Genomic DNA, 19965 nt, shown 5'->3' on the forward strand with positions numbered 1-19965 from the left:
ATCACCCATCAGTAAAATTATTGGTCTTATTTTTTATATGTTGTGAGGATTTCAGAAGTGAAATACTCTGAACACCCAAAAATGCCTTATATGGATATAAAGTCTTAGTTTTACTAAATACAGAAATGTGCCCTCAGGAGAGACTGAACATGCTTAAAAATATGTGATATCTCTACGGAAAGATCTTCCCTGTACATCATGATACGGCTTTTTGAAAAGGAAACCGAGACCGGAAAGGGAAGCTTATTTGGGTACTTCACACAGTATTTGTTGAAAACTTACAGACAACAGAGAGACTGAATAAGAGAAGGACAATGTGGTGGCTTTGGATGGTAGCCTTGTGTCCTCTGACAGGTGAGTCCCAGGCGGGAAATGCTGAGATACATGAAATGACTGCAGTGAGTATCCTCTTCTCAGGAGACGCTAGAAAAGTTTTTATTCCTTACTCAGATCTCTCAGCTCAAGCTAGAGAGAAAACAGATGGGTATTAATATTATGAGGCCAATGGGCGAAGGGCAACAGTGCCTATGAGTTTATTAAATGCTGGGGAAGACCTTTACTTAGAGATGTCACACTTTTTTAAGCACATTCCCTTAATGCACCTATGAGGTTATTAAATGCTTCCCTTCCCACATCAGAATGGAATGAGAGTTCATTTTTTACTTGTCTGTATTGCTGCAGGGCCTTTTGTTTCCCCCTTCCCTCCCAATCTGGAGACAGAAAGCAGGGCCCTGGTAGATCCCCTGGCTCTTTGGCTCCTGCCAACCCCTATTTGTGTCCAGTTCTCCACCATAACTCTCTGCCTTTGATCCCCAAGCCTCCTCCTTGCATTCTTTTTAAGTTCCTTTCCTTCTCTCATTGAACCTTTCTTCTCTTATGTTCTTCTGACAAATGCACATATCCACACAATTCTCTTATGGACTAGCCATGAGTGAGACATAATTGGGCATCTTATCATCAAAGTTTTTATTAACTGTTGAATTAAGACTTTCCAAAGTCGATAATTGAAGCATTTTGACTTGCCAAATTTTCTGATTGCCAAATTGCCCTTTCAATTTCCTTTCTGTCTTGCCTTCAGTCTATCCCTTTGTAGTTAACAAACATGAAGACTTTTAAAACAATGCTCTCATTATTTTATGGGAAAATACTTCACCAATCTGTCTTTTATACTACTACTGCTGCTGCTGCTGCTGCTGCTGCTACTACTACTACTACTACTACTTTTATATTACTACTACTATTCCTGGCTAACATTGCGTCTCCCTTCTTAAGTGTCCTCATGTAAGAAGTCTCATGTAGAGAGAGATTCTGGGCTTTATCCTTCAGAGTTTGTTTTTTTATATTGTCAAGAAGAGGCTGCTTCATAATCTGGTAAACAGAGCAGGTGAGAGAATGATGATGTCTCACTTTTGTCATGACCATACAGCCTCCATTTTGGGGAGGCATGAATCTCTACTCCTTGGTTCGTGATTAGCCCACCCATTGTGTGAAACTCAAGTAGGTGTAGCAAACCCTTGTCTGAGAGTGGACAGGAGAACATATAGGAATAAATTACTCTGTATGAACTGAATTTTAGCCATATTGCACAATGGTGAACTCACTCCGTTGCAAAACCTGTCATGCAGCCAAAAGACAGGACAAAATACAAATGATTCAATCAGGTGTGGTCAATCCTGCCACTATTATTCTTAACATTTTAATTCAACCAAGATGCCATTGGGTGCAATACTCTTTTGTCTTGGCTCAGTCCTTCCTAACTAAATGATGCCCCCGTGTTATAGATTTGTTTAAACTATTGTTTAAGATAATTTGACACAGTAGGAGAGTCTGCTTCTAGGTTCTTGTGTAAATCTGCAAACATGCTTTTTTTTTTTTTACTGCTCAAGCTAATTTACAGTTTTCAGCCTTGAGAATAAAACATTATGAATAAATGGCTTCATGCGCAGAATAAATCCCAGAGGATGTGGAAGTTATGCTTTGGGATGCTCAGAGTTATCTTACATCATGCCATTAGCATGAATCAGAAGGTTTAGTAAAATCAAGTGTTGGCCTGTGTAATAGTTTCTGTATAAGATGACTATACCCTATACCCTCTGAATCTCTCATATCTGAAATTCTGTGAAATCTGCAGGATTGGAGTCCAGTGACACCTTAGAGAGCAACAAGATCTTTAGGGTATAAGCTTTCCACAATCAAAGCTCCCTTCTTCAGTGAAATCTGAGTTTCCCCTTTTTTTGGCAAAGCTCTGGGTAAGAAGCTTAGAAACAACCTTTTTTCTGAAAGTAAACTTAGGTGGAATAGTTTCAGATGGATCAAGATGGGCAGCCGTGTTAGTCTGTAGCAGTAGAAAAGAGCAAGAGTCCAGTAGCACCTATAAGACTTAAGAAAAATTTGTGCTAGGATATACCACAAATATACCCTACCACAAGTTTTGTTAGTCTTATAGGTGCTACTGGACTCTTGCTCTTTTCTACTAGTTTCAGATGGGTAGACACGTTGGTTTGTAGTAGAAGAGCAAGGTTCAAGTCCAGTAGCACCTTAAAGACTAACTAAATTTCCAGGGTTTGAGCTTTTGAGAGTCAGATATGCCTATAGAATTGACTTCTATGGTGAATGCCAGTGTTCTGTGTATCTATTTAGCATTTTGTTTAATCAGCTATACAGTTAAATTATTTTTATATAAACGTTTCAATTGATACATTGCTTGTTTATTGATTGGGATATACAAGGAATCACTTTGAATCTTGAAAAACAAATAAATAAACCCCAACCACTCCCTTAGAGATTGTGGGTGTGCTCTGCAAAGCTTGAATGTTTTAAGGAGGGGTGCAAGGTCCTCCAACATGGCAGGGGATCCCCTGCTCCTAGCAACACTCCCCCCCCCACCTTATTCATCTGTTTAGTTGTGGGGGAGGCAGCTGGAAAGGAAGTGAACAGGTCAGCAGGCATGTGCACGAAGAGTGTCCCCAGTGCCCCCAGTGATGACATCATCCCTGTCACAACCTGGAAGCATTTTGGGATGATGTTTTTTTAAAGAATCAGTCCCCAGCATGATCTTCAGCCTGACTCATAGCTTCCAGGTTACACTGGAAATGATGTCATCACCAGAGGTTGCAGGCAGGTGCATGCTCTTCATGTGTGCATACAGATGAGTTCTGCACACCCCTGACCACCCTGCTCCCACCCCGTTTGGTGAATGGGGGACATGGCAAACCTAGTTTTATGACAGCATTCAGCACTGTTTTCGCAGTTAATGTGTTGTTTAATTCAGTTAAAGAGATTTTAATCTGCATGTGACTATCCTACTTTATAATTCCCTTAACGGGTTGCCGACAACTCACAGGTATCCCAAGGTGCAGGCACGTTAGTGCACCCCTAGCAGGGATAAGGGAGAGCCACTCCCGGCAGTGCTCACTGCCTTCTGCTACTGATCCAGCCCGCAGGAGTTTAAAACGGATAGCTGCCGGGCAGCTGTCAGCTCAGGAGCTGGAAGGCCAATGCAGAAGAGCTGCCAGATGGCTTGAAGGCGCCGTCCGCTGAGGCGTGGGGCTGCCTGCACGTTGCAGCGCGACCCGGCAGAGGAGAGGCAGAAGAAGGCCGCTGCCCCCCCTTGCCCACGGACCAGCTGGCCCGTGGGCATCCACAGTTCCCCCCTCCCCCCACAGATGGGCAGGGAGAAGGTTTCTCCCTGCCAGCTGATCCACAGCCAGAATTGAGCCACGGACAGGTGAGTTGCCTGCCGCCCTCCCAAGCCCCTCTCAGGTACACAGAGGCTAGTGCAAGCCGCCCCCCGCCCCCCAAGCCCCTCTCGGGTGCTCAGAGGCAAGGACGAGCTGCCTGCTGCACTCTCCAGTCCCATTTGAGCTAGGGAAAGGGGAAGGAAGGTGAGCCCTCCTGCCAGCCTTCCCCACCCCCCTATCTGGCAGCCCTCCCATGCCCCCTCTGCCTGCCAGCCCTTCCATGATGCCTGCCTGCCCTCCCTTGCCCCCTCTGTCTGGCAGCCCTTCCATGCCCCCTTTGTCCACCAGCCCCCCATTCTCCCTATGCCCGCCAGCCCTCCCATGCCCCCTCTGCCCGCCAGCTCCCCATTCCCCCTATGCCTGCCTGCCCTTCCATGTCTGCTCTGCCTGGCAGCTCTCCCATGCTCCCTCTGCCTGCCAACCCTCCCATGCCCCCCATCTGACAGCCCTCCCCAGCCTCAGGTTTCTAGATCCTGTTGTATTTTTTCTTACAATGGGTTTTCATGCTAGTAAAAGATAAAATAACAAAAAAAACATTCGATTTATATCCCGCCCTTCAGGACAACTTAACACCACTCAGAGCGGTTTACAAAGTATGTTATTATTATCCCCACAGCAACAAACACCCTGGGAGGTGGGTGGGGCTGAGAGAGCTCCTAGAAGCTGTGACTGACCTAAGGTCACCCAGCTGGCTTCAAGCGGAGGAGTGGGGAATCAAACCTTGTTCTCCCCTACACCAAACTCGCTCAAATAAAGACAAAGTTTTTCTAGTAATATTTCACTTGAGAATAATACCCAAACCAACTAAGACCTGGGCTGTTTCCACACAGCTTACCTTATTCTGCAAAATAGCAAAATCTCACGAGAAGACAATGTTATCGGGTCTTCTCGCGCGATAACTGCGTCTTCTCGTGCAATTTCGTGAGGTTTCGTTATTTTGCAGAATAAGGTAAGCCGTGTGGAAATGGCCATGTTTTGGGCATGCTTGTTGACAGAAGATTAATGATCTGATATAGGAAAACCAAGTAGATACCTAAGACTTCTTAAGTGTGTGCCTAGACCTGGATCAGGCCTGACCAGTAATCTAGAACAGTGTGCAAGGCTAATCCCCGCTACAGCAGTATAGAAGCTAAACTTTCACCTCCTTTAGAACAGGTGGTGGAGGAGTGATTTCTGTCTTATGCAGGGCTTTCCCAGAGTGAAGTTGGACCCAAGTGAGAAGGAGCCTCATTCAGAGAGACAGGTCTAATGTAAACAAGTCTCTTAATTAATCAATCCACCACCTATGCCTGAACTCTGCCTCCTCCAACCCTGTCTTCTCCATCGAACGTAGGTTATAAGCCCTGGGTGTCTCAGCCACAGACATGTTGCTGCCACTGAGATACATTCATAAAGACTTAAGTTTTCTGATCCACTTTCTTCTGTTTTATTACAGCCACTGTAGCCACAGTTTAGTTTCAAAAGAACACAGAGGTGTGATTTTGGGGGGAAGAAGCTGCCTTCTACTGAGTCATACCATTGGTCTACCATGCACCATCTTATCATGTCTGATTGGCAGTGACTCTCAAAGGCATCACCTAGTATGTGATCCTTTTAGCTGGAAATGTCAGGGATTGAACCTGGGACTCTCTGTAGGCAAACCAGATGCTCTGCCATTGATGTACAGCTCCTCTTCTGTGGTCCAATAGTGCCTTATACTTGTATGGTCACAGTGATCCCAAGCAGCATTGGTTTTTGCAGTTGAAGCATCCAGTGGTGGCAAATTGCATTTTCCTAGTGACAAAACTTTGCAGTTTGAGTGCTGGTAAATGTGATACCCTTCAACAGAAAAAATATTCTGATTAGTCATAAAGTGACCTTCAATTAATTAAGAGCAAGAGTCCAGTAGCTCCTATAAGACTAACAAAATTTGTGGCAGGGTGTGAGCTTTCGTGTGCTACAGCTCACTTCTTCAGATACCAAGGTGCTACTGGAATCTTGCTCTTTTCTACTGCTAGAGACAGACTAACGTGACTACTCATCTTCTTCAATTAATTAATCAATGGCCAGCAGATTGTTTTTAAGAATTGCTAATTATTTCTAATACAAGTTCTTACATATTCATGGGGGGCAGCAATCTTTCTAGAAGAGGTATCGCCTTCTTCCTCATCCAGGATGGAATGCCTCTTCTGAGATGATGCCTGCTCTTAAAAGCTATAATACAGAAATAAAACTTAAATGATTTTTGCAGAAAAACCCGATTTCTTTATATGTACAGTTAACAACTATGGCCAGTCAGAGGAGAAAATATCGTGCTGATTTCTGGGGACCATCTTGCCCGTAATTCTGACATGCAGCACATTCAGGACTGTTGCCCTCTTTGACGCTGCAGCTCCCCCCATCCCTGCCATTATCAGTTGTTTCCTCCCCTATCCCTTTCAATGCCATTTAGTTCTGTAGAAGGAGAAACATTCTATCATGTGTGAAAGGGATATGGGTTGAAGTAATTTGGGGTTGCCAGATCACCCCAACTAGAGGGGAGCAGGGGCCAGGTAGGCAACAAGTACATACCTGTACACTCAGCTCTTGTGACAATAACATCATTTCTGGTGCAACCTGAAAACAACAGGTCCCACCACAGGCTGATTCTTTAAAAATTTTTATTCCTGGGTTGCATCAGGAATTATATACTCACCGGGGAAATGGGCATATGTACACGCTTTGTGCACATGCCTGCCACTCCTTTTCCCAGATGCCTTTCCCCCCCCTGCTGACCAAGTAAGCAGTGGCAGGGGTGGCAGCTAGCAGGGGCTGGGGTGTGAGGATCCCCTGCCATCATGGGGGACCTAGCAACCCTTTGCACCTGGCAAAAGTCTTTATCTCCCTAATCTCTCTCAGAGACAGTGACTTGTCTAGGATGTCAGGATCTGTCATGTTTTGGGTTCTTAACCTGAGTTACGCCATATTAAATTGGGTAGTTGTTAGTCTTTCTCTCCCTCCAGGTCCGAACAGTACCATGACCGCAGTTTCCATGGGAGAGGATGTCGCGTCTTATCTGTTTTCTTCAGTCTCGACCTTGAGGAGCCCGCTTTCCCACAGATGAACATTCAGCAATGTGAACTCTGGGGGGAGGCTGGGAACGAAGGGTTTGATGTGAAACAACTTTCGCTTTGTACCTCATTCCTAACCAAGCTTGTGTTCAGCCAGGACCATCTTGGTTCTGGATTGTGGACATCTGTTCCTGAATGCTGTCTTTCTAATAAACCTTTTGAAATCAAGAGACCTTGGCTTCTTGCAGAAGGGAGGAAGGCAGACTCTGGATAACTGGGATGCCACAGCCTGACATAGTCTCCAAGATTTTTTGGAGATGTAGGAGTACCAAAAGGACTCACACAATGTTTCTGTGTTATTCTTGGGATATGACTAAGAGCTCAAGTATACAAATGGCTGTACATGATGTTGGGGTGTGATGGTTCCTCAAGTGGTCTGTCATTTTCTTGACCATACAGGATCCTTCAGAGAAGGAAAAGCTGAGGAAGCAATTGGAACTCTGGGAGGATCTGTAACTTTCCATCTGAAGACTTCGAAAGAATTCACATCAATCACCTGGCTTAGAACGGTCCCAGATAATCCTGTTCATTTTGCTTCTCTGGATCTGGAAGCAGGCCGGCCCTGTCACATCAAGGTTATCCTCCCAAAATTTGAAAGGCGATTGAATGTCTCAAGGGACTGCAAGAACTTACAAATCAGTAACCTAACTCAAGATGACCCTGCAACATACAGAGCACAAATAGGGGAAGATGGTGAGACCTTCAGGCTGAAGGTGTACAGTAAGTACCTGAACAGCAGCCTTGCTGTTTTTCATGGGCTGGACAGATTCCCGCTAGGGTTGGCAGGTCCCTCTACCCTCCTGCTGGGAAGTGAGGGAACCTAGCACTTACCTTATGCCGGTTGTGTGTTGCATGCGCTCCTGGCACATACGCAATGATGTCACTTCCAGGGCTGACATCCTCACGCTGGATGCGCAAGCACTCCCAGAATTGGCCCCAAATGAAGCACAGAAGTGTTCACACCGCTGGCTTAATGACGTCCCCCCCCGCCCCCGGAAGTGATGTTGTCGTGCCCCCTAGGAGTGTGCACATGGCATGTGTTCTTTCAGTGCCTGCCAGGGACAGGCAACTTCCAGGGGGTTTGCCACCTCCTGCTGATCACGGGAAGGGTGGCAGGCAAAGAGGCAAACCTTCAGGAGTTTGCCCATCACCGGCAGGCACCTGGGAACCCTATTTCCCACCTGCCCATAGGTCTTCACCAAAAGAAATACTGTCACAAATAACATAGTCTCATTTGCCCTCCTACCTGAAGATCTTTCTAAATATAAACAGATGATTCTTTTGTTATCTTCATTTTTTCATTTCTATGATGGATAGAGTACTTTTGTAGAACAATGGGATACAAATCAGACATAAATAAACAGTAAGAAGATGGAACAAATTCACCTACAGCATATATTTTTACAAATAGGAGGGTGGGTTGCCAACTGCCCAGTTTTTCACTGGCAAGTCTAGTTGTTCTATTTGCCAGATGAGGTTTTATAAATACAAAGCAAGATATAATTGAGAAGCTATTATTCAATTAGTTAGTGCCTTTTAAGGCAAAGGAATTTGCTGTACTTTTAATAACAACAACAACAACAAACTTGTACTTATATACCAGTCTTCAGGACAGATTAGTGCCACACTCAGAGCAGATATAATAACAATAACAGCAGCAACAACAACTGCTTATTTACCTGTCTTCAGGACAGATTAGTGCCACACTCAGAGCGGATAACAACAATAACAGAGCGGATAATAACAATAACAGTAACAGGGCTTTTTTCCAGCTGGAACACAGTGGAACGGAGTTCCAGAACCTCTTGAAAATGGTCACAGGGCTGGTGGCCCCGCCCCCTGATCTCCAGGCAGAGGGGAGTTTAGATGGCCCTCCGTTCCGCTGAGCAGCTATGCTTCCTGAGGGGTGCCAAACACAAACTGGTATCCACCCACTGCCACCAACGACTCTGAGAGCATGTCCTGCCAGAGACATACATCTGGCATCCTGTACCTGTGTTGCTGTTTAAGGGCTCCGTCTAGCTGCTGTACCTACCCTCTTCACTCCATAAACTAGGGTGGATTTATTGCAAATTTGAGCTATCATGCCCAGGGACAGCCAACTTCTCTGCTGCCCTTCCCTTACCACACTTCAGATAGCAAGGCCAAACATACATGGTGTTTTCCCAGAGTAGACGTAGAGCAGGCTGAGCAAGGGAACAAAGAAAAGGGGAAGACATGCAGTTTCCTTTCCCCACCCTTCTTGCAACTTTTCAGCAGACTGTGAGGTGGTAAGCCATTGCCCTATTTCAGCCAGATTCTTTAGAACAACCAAGAACCGGAGTGCTCTGTGCTGGGAGCTTGATGGCTTCTCTCTCCAATCCTCCTTTCTGTCAGTTGTGAGTTTGCAGCCAGGGTCGTGTACATGGACAGAGAGACATCATAATAACTGAAAGAGAGGGGCAAATTTTGGAGTGGAGGGCATTTCTCCACAGACTCCTTTCCCCATTTTCTCCCATATTATATAGTGCACTGGGAAACAAGGCTGTAGGGAAGGACCAGTGCTTCATAACACTGAGTGGCCATTTTGACAGAAATCTCACCATGGGATACCATGTGTTTCTGTGCACAGGGAATCTCACATGCGTCTGTCCCTCCTACTACAGGCAGAGTCTTTCTATCACAACAATGGGCATTTTGTTTTTGTCCGGGGTTGAGCAGTCCTGGCACCCCGGACTTGTCACAACCCCCTTACCTGAGGGGTGACGGCACCCCAGCAGCAGGCTCCTGAGAGGGCAACATAGCTCCAGCCAGTAGCAAGTGCAGGGGCAGGGGAGAGCCAAAGGGAGAAGCCAGTCAGGGAAGTGCAGCCACACCCAGCCCCAATGGACAGGCAGTGCAGACACCTACTGGGACGGCACCTCATAAGCAAAGCCAGGGAAGCGCAGCCACGCCCACCCCCAATGGACAGGCAGTGCAGACACCTACCGGGACAGCACCTCGTGAGCAAAGCCAGGGAAGTGCAGCCACACCTCATGAGCAAAGCCAGGGAAGTGCAGCCACGCCCAGCCCCAATGGACAGGTAGCCCAGATGCCAGCCAAGGTGGCACCTCGTGAGCAGAGGCAGAGATGGCCAAGGCACATCACCTGGAAAGGCCCTGTCAGCCCTGTCCAGCAGGAAAGTCTGAGGGAGAAGGAAGGAGGAAGAAAGGAGGCACACCTGGGGGAAGCCTCAGCTGGTACATATTCACATTCGGCCCCACCCTGCTAGAGAGGCAAGGAAGGCCAGGAGGGGTTAGTGAAAGCGTAGGAACACCTGAGGGCAGACACAGCTGGGCAGCATCAGGAGAGGGAAGGAGCCTGGAAGGAAGGGCGGTGGAAGGTGAAGGAATCCCTATAAAAGCTGGCTCAGGAGAGTGTTTGTGGTGGGTTGTGTAGGAGGGGAGGAGAAGTGAGAGAAGGAAAGTTGATGGAGGAGAGTAAGAGTGGTAATGGGGTCAGGTTGAGCAGGCCAGTGAGTGGTCTGAGAGGGAGCCAGGGTGAGGTATACCGCCCCTGCTTCCACAGAGCAGGGTCCTGCAGTATCCCTGGCACCCCCCTGAAGTCAGAGCCAGGTGTGACAGTGCCTCACCCAGCAGTCTCTGTGGTGAGCCTGGACAGTTTTGTTTTATAAATTTTTCAGCTGATTTTTAGTTAAAGGCACCTCTCAAAGCAACTTATGCCATTTTTAAGATTAAAAAGTACCAAAAACAACGTAAAATAGTGTGTTATGACTTGTTAGGGAATTTTTAGGCCCCATTTTATAAAATCTTTTTCTGAGCATGCATTCTAGCTACCAGCACACAGAAATGTGTGAACAAGTAAAAAAGCCTTGCTCTACCTGTCACATTCCTTCTTCTGAAGGAATCCTGCTTGTCACATGTGTCTTCTCCAGTGGAGACAGGTTACTGGAGCAATGTGTAAACATTTTTCTGTTTTGGTTATTCTAATTAAATAAAGTAAGACTCAACCTTGAATGAATTCCTTTCCCAAGAACATGTCAGACTTATGGCTTCAGCTTTTCAATTGTTTGTATAATTCATCTATCAGTCAAACTTGTCAGATGTCATGTTCTCTAGGAAAATGCATCATTTTGACAAGGTTTCATACTAACCTCTGATCTTTGGTGTAGTGGTTAAGAGCTCAGACTCTAATCTGGAGAACCGGGTTGGATTCCCCACTCCTCCACTTGAAGCCAGCTGGTTGACCTTGGGCTAGTCCCAGCTCTCTGGAGCTCTCTTAGCCCCACCCACCTCACAGGGTATTTTGTTGCTGGGATAATAATGACATACTTTGTAAACTGCTCTAAGTGGGCATTAAGTTTGTCCTGAAGGGCAGTATATAAATCAAATGTTGTTGTTGTTGTTATTTTATTCTGTAAACAAATAGCAATTAGTACTGAAGGCTACATAAGGCCTTCCAATGCCACTTGTCTTTACACATGTCTCCCCCTAATGGAGAAAGTGTCTGGGCTTATCCAATAAACCCATTTTTCCTCTGTATTCACTGTGTTTGGTGTCTTGAAATATATATGTGGGTTAGTGATAGCAGAGTACTTATAAATTGGAAGCAGAGTACTATTACAAAAATATCCCCTAACAGACTTTAATTTTAATTAAATAAAGAAGGTCACCTTGGATAAATTTACAATAGGAAGTAAGCTTATAAATTCTAAAAATAAATAAACTTCAGTTAACGTTCCTCATTCGTCTAGAATGGCTAGCTGATAAATGGTTGAGGATTCTCTGCCCCTTTCGCTCCTCTGAAAGGGGCAAAACCGAAGGAAATACCTGCACTTTTCTTTGATAGCCTCTTTTAGAATGGCCTTCATAAGTTGGGCATGAAGGTGATGTCTTCCCTTGTGTGGTTTGGTTCCAGGAAACTGGTACTTAAAGATAGACAATCTCTGTGCATAGAGATTCCATGTGGCTTTTCCAGCCAGTAGACTGGTTGTCCAAGAATTTCTCTAAGATGGTTGTCCAAGAATTTCTCTAAGCCCCCAGTCAGATCAAAAGCCTGCCCGCTGCACTTAGGGCTGCCAGACCCCCGGTGGGGGCGGGGGATGCCCCGCCCACGCCCACACCCCCACCCTCCTACCCCTGCCCCACCTACCTGGCCAGCAGGGGGGGCGTGCACCTTCAATGCTCACCCCCTGCGGAGCTCCGCACCCCCGTGCACAGCAGCAGCCAGGATCAGGCCTGTTTTGGCCTGGATCGGGGCCCCTGTGGAGCGCAGGAGCGTTCCTGCACTCCGCAAGGGCCCACAATGGACCCAATCCATGCCAAAACAGGCCCGATCCACACCAAAACGGGCGCGGATCAGGCCCATTTTGGCGTGGACCGGGCCCGATGTGGGCCCCTGCAGAGCGCAGGAATGCTCCCATGCTCCACAGGGGCCTTAAACGGGCCCGATCCGCGCCAAAACGGACCCGATCCATGCCAAAATGGGTACGGATTGGGCCCATTTTGGCATGGATTGGGCCCTTTGTGGGCCCCTGCAGAGCGCAGGAACGCTCCTGCGCTCCGCAGGGGCCCTCAACGGGCGTGATCCGCGCCCAAACAGGCTGCGTGGTGACGTCACTAAGTGACGTCATTGCGCTTACAGAAGCGCGCACACACCCCTCAGGTAAGAGCCAGGCCCCAATCTCCCGCTGGGAGATCGAGGGGGCCTGGCAAACCTAGCTGCACTACACAACCACTCTACTTTCAACGCTCACCATAATCTGCTAATCCTGTTGTAGTGGGGAGGGAGAAACATGAAATGAGAAAAATAACAGATATTTGCTTGAAAAATCCCATCCCCAACACCAAAGGACTTTACACTTAGGACAAAAAATGTCCACAATTTTCTGTAACAGAAAAGAGTCTACCAGTTTTCACATGTCCCAGACCTAAGCACAAACTTCTGTTAGAATCTACTGTTCTCCCTTATCTTTCATTCTTTTATCGTTTCTCTATTTTGCCTTTCAGCAAACCGAAACAGGCCTACTTGGTATCTGACTCTGGTCTATTCAGTGGGACTTACTCCTGGGAAAATGTTCTTAGGATTGTACTGTGTGTCTCCTATCCTTCCCCCCACCCTCATTCAGAACATCTGTTGGAAAGTGATCTGGAAGCCCAATGTGAAAATGGCTCACTCGGTGGTGGGAACTACACCTTGCAGCTGAACTGCTCTGCAGGGAAGTGGGGAGATGGAGTGACTTACACCTGGACCTCAACTGGCAAAACTATAGAGAGCTCCTCTCAAGTTGTCCTGAGCGATTTTCAAGAGAGTGACACAAACTACACCTGCATAGCAAAGAATCCTGTAAGCAGTGCCTCCAAGACAATCTCCATAAAGCAGGCCTGTGAAGGTTAAGGTCACTTTTTCCTTTTGTTACTTTTGTTACTTTTCTTAACCATTTGTGATAGAGAGTGCCATCAAGTCATAGCTGACTTATGGCAACTCCTTGTGGGATTTTCATGGCAAGAGACTATGAGAGGTGGTTTGCCATTGCCTGCCTCTGCAATTCTGGTCTTCGTCGAAGGTCTCCCATCCAATTACTAACCAAGGCTGACCCTGCATAGATTCCAGTTTAGTGTAGTGGTTAAGAGCGCGGAACTCTAATCTGAAGAACTGGGTTTGATTCCACACACCTCCACTTGAAGCCAGCTGGGTGACCTTGGGTCAGTCACAGCTTCTAGCTCTCTCAGTCCCACCCACCTCACAGGGTGTTTTGTTGTGGGGATAATTCTACTCTATAATTCCGTAAGTGGGTTTCTGATGACTCATAGGTATCCCAAGGCGCAGGCGCGTTAGTGCACCCCTAGCGGGGATAAGGGAGAGCCACTCCCAGCAGCGCTCACTGCCTTCCGCTGCTGATCCAGCCCATAGGGGGCTAAAAGGGATAGCTGCCGAGTGGCTGCCCACTCAGGAATTGGAAGACCAATGGAGAAGCGCTGCCAGGTGGCCTGAAGGCGCCCTCTGCTGAGGCGTGGGGCTGCCCGGCACATTACGGCTCAGCCCAACCCTGCACAGCCAGGCAGAGGAGAGGCAGAAGAAGGCTGCTGCCCCCCCTTGCCCACAGATCAGCTGGCCCGCGGGTGAGGGGGGGCTGCAGCGGAGCATCCACCGTTCCCCCCCTTAGATGAGCAGGGAGAAGGCTTTCTCCCTGCCAGCTGATCCATGGCCAGAAGTGAACCACGGACGGGTGAGCCGCCCGCCGCCCTCCCAAGCCCCTCTCAGGTGCGAAGAGGCAACGGCGAGCCACCCGCCACTCTCCCAAGCCCTACTTGAGCTGGGTGTGGAGAGGCAAGGGCGGGCTGCCCGTAACCCTCCCAAACCCTGTTTGAGCTAGGGGAAGGGGAAGGAAGGTGAGCCCTCCTGCCAGCCTTCCCCAGCCCACCTGCCTGCCAACCCTTCCATGCCCCCTTTGCCTGCAAGCCCTTCCATGTCCCCTCTGCCTGCAAGCCCTTCCATGCTCCATCTGCCTGCCAACCCTTCCATGCCCCCTTTGCCCGCCAGCCCTCCCATGCCCCAGGTTTCTAGAGCCCGTTGTATTTTTTCTCACAACGGGCTCTCTTGCTATTAATAACATACTTTGCAAACTGCTCTGAGTGGGCATCAAGTCATCCTGAAGGGTGTTATATAAATTTAATGTTGTTATTGTTGTTGTCATTGTTATTCCAAGATCTGATGAGATCAGGCTTGCCTGGGCTATCCAAGTCAGGGCATTTAAACCATTACCAGCATGAAATTTAAAATAAAATTAGGGAGATGATGAGAACTGAAATACCCTTTCATCCACTTGTGACATTATTAAGTTAGGAACTGGGTATTTAAAAAGAAGTAGAAGTTGTTGATCAGTTTTATTGGCACCATGATCTGGGGTAAATTCCTGTGCCAACTGTGCTTTACTTCTTAGGGCATTTAATAAAGTGACTCTCAGCACAATTCTAAAAACACTTTCCGGGGTGTAAGCCCCATTGAGTATACTTCATTAGGATTTTGAGTAGACCTGCTTAGGACTGTGTTGATAATTGATTAGGATAATTGCATTAATTAGTTCCTTCTTAAATTAAAATACCTTATCCCCATGCTGTTGACTTTTATCATATTTTCTTGTGTGACAATGTAATATTTTTAAACAAGGAATAAAAATGAATGAATATGATAATAAATACAGTATTGCAAAATTGCACACCCCTTAGTATGACAAATTGGTTGGTAGAGCAGAGCAGAGCAGGCCTAAAGACAGTAGAATATCCTTGGGTTTTGGCCAAATAGAAAGTTGCACCTGGACCGATTCCAGACGGCCCTCCCCATTCCAAAACGTTGCGCGTCGTCGCGCGGAAAACGCGAAATATCACGTTTTCTCACACGAGTTTTGCACGACATCGCGCAAAACTCGCGCGAGAAAACGCGATATTTCACGTTTTCCGCGCGACGACGCGCGACGTTTCGGAATGGGGAGGGCCATCTGGAATCGGCCCTGGAAAGGAGTTTCAGCTCCTCCTGTAACCAGCCCCAAAGCAGAAGAAATTGTGTACCAGTAACAGCTGAGCTCTGTGACTGTTATAAATTACACAGATTAAACATACTTGAAATTTGCTTGTATTAATGTAATTTATGCTGCTAATCTCACGGACCGCAAAGGAGCTACACCTTGCACTGGAATTGCAATCTCTTCACTACTAGAAATTTTACGTTGTCCCATGGCTGATTTCTTAGATTTCAATAGACACCCACAATTATCCGATTAAGGACTAGAAACTTGTATTTAAGAAAAAAAGGATGAGTCATACAGGATACTGTATACTCCCACCATTTCCACACATCCTTAAAGGGACAGCCCACTCACCAAATGCTGGTGGCTTTTCACCTTGACTCCAGACATCTCCATTTTCAAAGCAGTTCTAGGATGGTTGGCTTCCGACTTTTCAGCAACTTTTCTGGGAGTGTGGTGTGCATACTATCACAGGATACATACCCCTCATTATTACACCTGTGCAGCTTGAGGGACTAAGAACTTGATCTGTTCTTGTGCTTTTTGCTGGCCCCTGAATATGTAGAAATTAGCAGGTAGAACTATTTCAAAGCAAGCAAGGAGATCAAGATCTGCTGCAGATCAAGATGCTTTCAATGGCACAGCTACAGTAGATGGCTGAAATTTTAAATACAATTAAGTAGTTGATGTGAATTAAAAATCCCATTTATCAAGTTGTGATGTTGTGAGATTAGGAACTGAAAATTCAAACAGAAGTGATGCTGTTTATTATTTACTAATCGGTTGGTAACTAGGTTATTGAAAAAAGTCAGTCAGAAGAAGTCATAAATCATTCCTTTTTTAAACCTTGTCTTAGAGAATGTTATTATTTAATACAGGGGGAAAGGACAGTAGGTCAGTAAAATGTCTTGTCATGGTTTTGCTCCAATTGTAATTGTTTTTGCAAAGTATTCCTTTTTAGGCGGCTGTTTCTCAACTCACTTATGTACACCATATATAGCAATGCAATATAAATTGCAGAGTGATGCATTAGTGAGCAACGGGCTGTGCAACAGGCACTGAGGAAAACACCACAGAGCCCCTGTCAGAAATAGACTTAGCAAGCCAGTCTCTAATGATATTATTTCTCTTTTAAAGGTACCATGGAGTTCCCTGATGTTCACACTTCATATGGGCCGCTTACTGGAATTACAATTGCAGCACTGATTATTGTGAAAGTGATTATTAACATTATTTCTGTGAGGTACTTTTCCAGCACCAAGCAAAGAAACACCCCAGAGAAGCTGGATGAGAATGTAGGAGCAGGAACAAAAGATGAGAGAGCGGCACCAGACAAGTTCTAACGTCTTCTAAGCCCATTTTCTTGCACCTACCAAGTTTCCTTATTACTGCTCTTTGGAAGACCCATTCTGGTCCAGTAATCTCTATATAAGAATACGTTCTGGCAAAACTGAAACTTGAGGTCCAGCGCCAGAAATGCATCTTTGCTGATTCTCATGATCAGATGAACTTGGACTGTGTAACTTAACTGATTTGAAAACTGTGTAACTTAAACTGATTTGAAAACTTCCAAGACTGATTGCAGTTGAGACATACAAAACTGATTCCATAAGTTTTCCTTTGATTTTACTATATGCTTGTGTAATATCTCTACTTTGTAATGTTTGTTGGCACCTTCTTTGTCAAAGGTTGACGACAACCCAGAAACTCCCTTGGGTTTTGGAATGCAGAGACTTTATTATTATTGGCAGCAAGGCAAAGTATGCATATTACAGTGTTTTCAGCAGCTAGAGAACTTGTGTAGTTTCCCTGTAGCTGCTGTGGTTGCATCTTGCAAGTGGCAACAGGGTTTCCACACAGCAGGTTTCTATGGTAGTTTTTTTTTTAAAAAAAATCAGTGATTTAAGAGAGTTATATATTGATATACAGTGTTATACGAAAATAAAATTTCTAGCCTTCATTTTTTAAAAATGAGTCCATTGTAGAGACATCCCCTCCTCATATACCCCCACAGGGAAAGGGGCTAGAGACTTAGGGGAAAAAATGAAAGGTGGGAATTCAGAGAACTGGATAGGACGGAGCACAGAGAAAGTTTTCATTATAATTTCTGGTCCTGACTTGGGAGGGGGATTTTTACCATTATTGTTTATTTCCAGGTACAATATTACTGGTTCAAGAGTCAAATCTGAGCTCCCTCCTTAGGGACCATTACTTTCAACAGGAAATCTAACGCTGTTTATAAAGCTGTTTATAAAGATAATCCTACCAAATTTGCACAGAAAACAGTCCTCCCTCTAACAGAAAGACCTTCTAAATTTCAAGCAGATTGAACAATGGAGGGGGGGAGGGGGTCAAGTTTACAGACTCCCAAAGTAGGTTCCTCTCTGCACAGCCGCACTTATTGCTACTGATTTCTAAAATGGCCTAGCAGGAGAGCTCCCCACAGGGCATAGGTGTAACCCCCTTTCAGACTGAATTCATTACAGTTTCCTATCTTACAGTGACTGTGTGTGTGTTATGTGCTGGCAAGTCACTTCTGATTTATGGTGACCCTATGAATGAGAGACTTCCAAAGCATCTTATCATTAACAGACTTGCTCAGATCTTGCATACTAGAGGACATGACTTCTTTTATTGAGAAGCCATCTCGGTTTAGGTCTTCCTCTTTTCCTACTGTCTTCCGCTTTTCCTAGCATTACTGTCTTTTCCACTAAGTCCTGTCTTCTTGTAATGTGACAAAAGTACAATATCTTCAGTTTTCTCAGTTTAGCTTCTAGGGAGAATTTAGGCTTGATTTGATCTAGAACCTACTTATTTGTCTTTTTGGCCATCAGAATATCAATGTTTAAATATAGAAATATTATTTACAATATTTATACTCCAGCTTTCCTTTCATCTCAGGTTTGAAACCTTTCTCCAATCTAAAGAGTTTTTTTTTCAAACTTAAGCAGCTCTTCTGCTGGAGCCACAACTTGGGGAAAGGCTACTTGGAGGATAGTTGGATTCATCCCATTGTGTTTTTTTAATATTTGTAACTAAATGGCGTGTTTTGGATATTTTTATGTGCTAACTGTTTTGAATCCCCAGTGTGAGAGGAAAGCCGGGTATACGTGGCAAATAAATAAATTAAAATGTTCACTGTAAAGTAGCAAGCATAACTTTCTGTCTTCCTGTCTTCTTAACTGAAAAGTGGAATATATATTTAAAGACCAACGCAACAATTTCCTCTGCGACCTATCTGCAATTCGAGGAATAACTATACTATTGGAGCCACAATATATATTTGTTGTGAGGATTTCAGAAATGAAATAGGAGTAATAAACTAAGGACTAAAAAACCCTCACATGGATGCAAAATGTCATTATTACTAAAGACAGAAACATCTCACTGAGTGGATTTTGATTGCTCTTAATTTTTTGTGACATCTTTACATAAACAACTCCTTCTGCATACCTTATCATCTGTCCTTGAAGAGGAAGCTGAGGTGACAGAGGAGATCTGTGGCTTCCTTATTTGCTTGTGTAGCACAGTTTTGCTTGGGGCTTCGCACTGGACAGAAAGTCTGAATAAGAGGAGGAGAATGTGGTGGCTTTGGATGGTGGCCTTGTGTCTTTGCACAGGTGAGTTCAGAACTTAAAGCATTTAAATACGTGAAATGGATGGACGATGTCAGAACATCCTCTTAGCCGGAGGATTGAGACAACCTTTTCTTCCCTTCTGAGACCTCAGTTTGTAGCTGTGGAGGAAACAGATAGGAACAGGTCTTCTGGGGGAAATATGAGGGGGCATATGAAAAATGTGGAGAGGGGGCAGCAGAGCCTGGGAGTCTGAAGTGCATCTGCTATTCTTTTCCAGTATTAGATGGGAAAGTGAGCCTACGGCAGATAAATCCACCTTTATACTTCTGTTCGTCATGTGTAGCTTGGCCCTCAGTTATGTGCGAAATGCACCACGTTACAGCAGCTTCTATGTCCTTTGGGAAGACTAGTGACTTTTTATTTCAAAACCTTTAAAACGGCCTCTAATAGAAATGCTTGTAATTAGTAGTATCTGGATTTTTCCTTTTAGATGCACATTTTGTTGCTGGCGTCAGTGGAAGTTTATGCAGTGCTGCAGTAAGCTTATACGAATGAAATGTTTGCTTCAGATTTTTCACCAATGTGCTGGTGAATTGTAAATCTTTCTGCAAAGCGGACGGATATCTGAAGGCATTATTTAAGTAAGAACAAGGGAAAATGCCACAAGGACTCCAAAGACAATAAACACAACCCCCCCCCCCTCCGCCCAGGTTTTAATGGAGGGTCATGTGCTTCAGTTGCCAAGTTCAAGTTCTGTTATCACTGATATTTAAAGTAATGGCCTAACATACAGAACTGGTCATGCTGGCGTGATCATTTCGCTTATGTTGCAACTACATTTTAACACTTGACAATAATGGATGTCTTCTTAATAAATTCTTGTTTGCAGACGCCCTAATCACTAATTTTTTTTAAAAAAAGGAAGAAGAGGCCTGTCCATTAAGAAATGCAATGTAATGGTGTGTTTTTTTTGTAAACACTGTAAAACAGCATTTTAGTTAGGTGGGGTTGAAGGGGAGAGTTGACAGTGAACTGAGCTAAAGCTTATCCTTACT

The 19965-nt window shown here is 45.3% G+C and overlaps 1 protein-coding gene across 1 annotated transcript; it reads left to right on the top strand.

Moving 5' to 3' along the window:
• The first annotated feature begins 304 nt into the window (after window positions 1-304).
• LOC129335905 (SLAM family member 5-like) lies at window positions 305-18619 on the top strand. Its single transcript, XM_054988774.1, has 4 exons — window positions 305-354; window positions 7229-7549; window positions 12936-13199; window positions 16470-18619. Exons 1-4 carry the CDS (start codon window positions 315-317, stop codon window positions 16673-16675), a joined length of 831 nt encoding a protein of 276 aa, XP_054844749.1. The 5' UTR covers window positions 305-314; the 3' UTR covers window positions 16676-18619.
• The last annotated feature ends 1346 nt before the right edge of the window (window positions 18620-19965 follow it).

The sequence above is a fragment of the Eublepharis macularius genome, chromosome 1 (assembly GCF_028583425.1).
Source record: "Eublepharis macularius isolate TG4126 chromosome 1, MPM_Emac_v1.0, whole genome shotgun sequence".
Classification (NCBI taxonomy): domain Eukaryota; kingdom Metazoa; phylum Chordata; class Lepidosauria; order Squamata; family Eublepharidae; genus Eublepharis; species Eublepharis macularius.

What these genes read in the sequence shown, in the direction of transcription:
- LOC129335905 (XM_054988774.1), top strand. Translation starts at nt 315, where the DNA reads ATGTGGTGGCTTTGGATGGTAGCCTTGTGTCCTCTGACAG. An exon ending in CTTCAGGCTGAAGGTGTACA is followed by an intron (nt 7,550 to 12,935) that starts GTAAGTACCTGA and finishes ACCCTCATTCAG; the next exon opens with AACATCTGTTGGAAAGTGAT. An exon ending in CATAAAGCAGGCCTGTGAAG is followed by an intron (nt 13,200 to 16,469) that starts GTTAAGGTCACT and finishes TCTCTTTTAAAG; the next exon opens with GTACCATGGAGTTCCCTGAT.